Source organism: Lactuca serriola, chromosome 1 (assembly GCF_051521515.1).
Source record: "Lactuca serriola cultivar US96UC23 chromosome 1, Lser_US96UC23_V15, whole genome shotgun sequence".
Lineage (NCBI taxonomy): Eukaryota > Viridiplantae > Streptophyta > Magnoliopsida > Asterales > Asteraceae > Lactuca > Lactuca serriola.
This window is the reverse complement of record NC_136408.1, coordinates 205,746,039-205,749,942: the sequence shown is the minus strand read 5'-3', so window position 1 is coordinate 205,749,942 and position 3,904 is coordinate 205,746,039. Positions and strand designations below refer to the sequence as shown.

Here is a 3,904-nt window from a genome sequence, read left to right as displayed (position 1 = left end):
GAAGGCACTTACAGGTCTTATGAGTACTTCAAAAATACCTGATGAGCGCTTAAATGGTAAGTTTCAAAAACAACTTTGGATAATTGATCCGGGGGCTACACATCATATAACAAGCATGGTTCTAAATAGTGCGCCATGGCACGCCTCAAGGCGTGCCATGGCGCGATGTGTGGTGTACCCGTTATGAAAACGTCCAAGGCGGGTTTGTGAAGCGTGACATCCAAATAACATGTCAAGGCGCGCCTTATCGCGTTATGGCGCGCGTTTTTTTCAAAGCGCGAGTTTTTTTTGTTTTTTAACGGGCCTAAAATAAATAAGTTTTTGTTAACTTTTTTCTATTAGATATTAATATAATACTTCTAAAAACTTCATATATTTGATAAAATTCAACAATTATATGATTTATATCTTTTAATGTATATAATATAGTCACGTCTTGAAAAACGTCATGGCTTGCCAAGGTTTGTCATGACTTAACTTTTACCTTGCTGCCAAGCCACGCCTTACGTTATTTAGAACCTTGGTAATAGGTAATACGACTTGGTTAACAAATATTCGCAAGATACTAGGATGCCTTATGGGTTTACCTAATGACAAAAAGTTTATAGCAACCCATGAGGGAAGTGTTCAATTATCAGACAAAATTACACTTAAATGTGTTCTTTTGGTTCCCAAACTAAATTGCAACTTGATTTCAGTTTCACAGTTACATGATGATATGAAATGTATTGCTCAGTTTGACTCTTATATGTGTGCTATACATGACCGATCGAGGAGGCTGGTTGGAATGGGAGTTAGACGGGACGGATTGTACTACTTTGGCAAGGGAGACTCTATTTTACATATTTCAGCAAACGGGGCTACTTTAACCTTGGAACTCTGGCATAAATGAATGGAGCATCCTTCTGAGAAAGTGGTGAAATCTCTTCCTACAGTTAGTAATCTTAGAGGTAGTTTGAATAAAGCCTGTGATGTGTGTTTTCGGGCTACGCAATCTAGAGACAAGTTTCCTTTAAGTTCTAATAAAGCAAGTAGAATTTTTGAAAAAGTTCACTATGATTTGTGGCGGGCTTATAAACATGCTTCAAGTTGTGATGCACGTTAATTTTTTAACCATAGTAGATGATTATTCTAGATCTGTTTGGGTTTATTTGTTGATTGATAAAACCGAAGTTTTTCAAATGTTTACGTCATTTAGCTATGATCGATAGACAATTTTCTCAAAAGATTCAAATGGTTCAAAGTGACAATGGTACTGAGTTTAATTGTCTCTTTTATTATTTTGCTACCCATGGTATTTTATTTCAAACATCTTGCGTGGGAACCCCACAACAAAATGGTAGAGTTGAACGGAAACATAAACATATTTTGAACGTTGCTCGTGCTCTTATGTTTCAAGCCAACTTACCTATACGTTTTTGGGGAGAAAGTATTCTTACAGTTGCTCATCTTATAAACCCTACTCCTTCTCCTTTATTACAAAATCAATCTCCTTTTACACTTTTATTTGGCACTTTGCCTTCATATGTCACGATAAAAACCTTTAGGTGCTTATGTTTTGCTCACAATCAAAAGGCCAAGGGTGACAAATTTGCTTCTTGTAGTTGAAAATTTAATTTTTTAGGTTACCCAATTAGCAAGAAATGGTGGAAACTTTGTGATTTAGACACCGGGGATTTCTTTGTTTCTCGTGATGTTAAGTTTTTCAAAGACATTTTCCCTTACACATATCCCAATCCTAAGACTGACAGTCCTACTATCCAAGGAATTCCCTTTTATTTTGATGAAGAGGATAGGAATTCGACTTCCACACCGATAGCATCTCCACAACCTAATACAACGTCCTCCGGGTCATCTCACGGCTCACATATGGGTTCACCCTCTGATTTCGATTCGGACAACATTACACCTGAGATGGGTCATGGTCAGCGTCTCAAGTCTCCTTCAGTTCTGCTTAAAGACTTTCTTCTCAACCTGTCTGCTACTCAAAGTCCGCCTCCCATCAACTCATCTCCATCGGCTTCCTCAGGTACTCCTTACCCCCTAGCACATTATATTAATTGTGATTGTTTTTCTTCTAGTTATCATCACTTTATAGTCGATGTAGTCTCGGGTCAAGAACCTAAATCCTTTAAAGAATCCATGACAGATGAACGTTGGAAGGCTTCTATGCAAGAAGAAATACGTGCCCTTGAAGACAATTGCACCTGGACCTTGACTTCTCTTGCGTCTGGTAAACGTGCTCTTGGAAGTCAATGGGTGTACAAGATTAAATATAAATCGAATGGAGATGTTGAGCATCTCAAATCACGATTAGTTGTTTTTGGAAATCATCAAAATATCGGGGTCGATTACAATGAAACTTTTACCCTAGTAGCCAAGATGATAACTGTTCGTGTTTTCTTGGCTGTTGCAACTTCTAAAATTTGGGAACTTCATCAAATGGATGTTCACAATGCTTTTCTTCATGGAAATTTAACAGAAGTATACATGTGTCTTCCTCCTGGATTCAAAAGCTCCAACCCAAACTTGGTGTGTCGGCTCCATAAGTCTCTTTATGTCTTAAAACAAGCCCAGGGATGTTGGTTTGCGAAGCTTGTCACAGCCCTCAAGAGATACGGTTTTAAACAATCTTATTCTGATTATTCTTTGTTAACTGACACTTGGGGACAGGTACAAGTGAATGTTCTAGTATATGTTGACGATTTGATCATATCAGGAAATAATTCCAATGCTATTTGCGCCTTCAAGAGGTATCTCAACACATGTTTCAAAATGAAGGATCTTGGCACCTTGAAATACTTTCTAGGTATAGAGGTTGCTTGGAGTCCTGTGGGGTTTTCCTGTAGGCCTTCTTGGTGCTAAACTAAGTGGGCTTCCTCTTGAACAAAACCACAAACTTAGCCTTGCCAAGGGCACTGTCTTAGCGGATTCAGAGGCCTATCAACAACTTGTTGGCCGTCTAATTTACGTGTCTGTTACACGCCCCAATCTTAGTTATTCGGTTCATATCTTGTCCCAATTCATGCAAGTTCGTAGAATTGAACACTGGGAGGCTGCCTTGAGAGTTGTTCACTTCAAGTCATGGTATCCTGTTACGAGCTGATAACAAGCTCTCTTTGACTAGTTGGTGTGACTCGGACTGGGCGGCTTGTCCAATCACTAGAAGATCACTTTCTGGTTGGATTGTTTATCTTGGGGATTCTCTAATTAGATGGAAAACAAAGAAAAAACACACTGTTTCACAGTCCTCTGCTAAAGCAGAGTACCGGTCTATGGTTGCTATTACTTCTGAGTTTAAATGGATGAAGGGTTTACTTTTGAGTCTTGGTATCCGTCATCCTCACTCTATTCGCGTATTCTGTGACAATCAGGCCCCTCTTTACCTGGCTAAGAATCATGTGTTTCACGAACGTACGAAGTACATCGAGGTGGACTGTCACTTTGTCCGAGATGGTATTGTTGACGGTCTGATCGCTCCATCCTATGTTCATACCTCTGAGCAACTGGCTGATATTCTTACTAAGGCTCATGGCAAAACTCACTTTGATCATCTAACTAACAAGTTGGGCATTTTTGATCTCCATGCTCCGACTTGAGGGGGGGATCTTAGACCTTATCGTATCTTAGTTTAAAGTTTCTATGTTAATCTTTATATCTAGATTAATTTGAATTCTTTGTGATAAGAACAATATGTGATATATATTCTCGATCAATGAATAAATGAAAGCCAAGTTGAGCCCATTTATTTGAAACTTTCCTTCTGATTTGTACGATTTTTTATTGAAAGAACGAAATGTTTAATTTTCCATCCATTTCTCTCCAACACGTAAACACAAAATATACATTTCTTTTTATTTCTTTTCTCTTCTTTTCTATTTTTACTTTCTTTTCTCTTCTCTTT

At 38.3% G+C, this 3,904-nt stretch overlaps 1 protein-coding gene across 1 annotated transcript in view; it reads left to right on the top strand.

The window, feature by feature from the left end:
- The first annotated feature begins 892 nt into the window (after positions 1-892).
- The window catches only part of LOC145065649 (uncharacterized), a 16,685-nt gene continuing 13,673 nt past the window's right edge, over positions 893-3,904 (top strand). Inside the window, exons 1-4 of the mRNA XM_079012684.1 lie at positions 893-950; positions 1,625-2,029; positions 2,099-2,532; positions 2,674-2,753. Of these exons, the coding sequence (XP_078868810.1) occupies positions 893-950; positions 1,625-2,029; positions 2,099-2,532; positions 2,674-2,753 (977 nt within the window). The remainder of the gene's footprint in view (positions 951-1,624; positions 2,030-2,098; positions 2,533-2,673; positions 2,754-3,904) is intronic.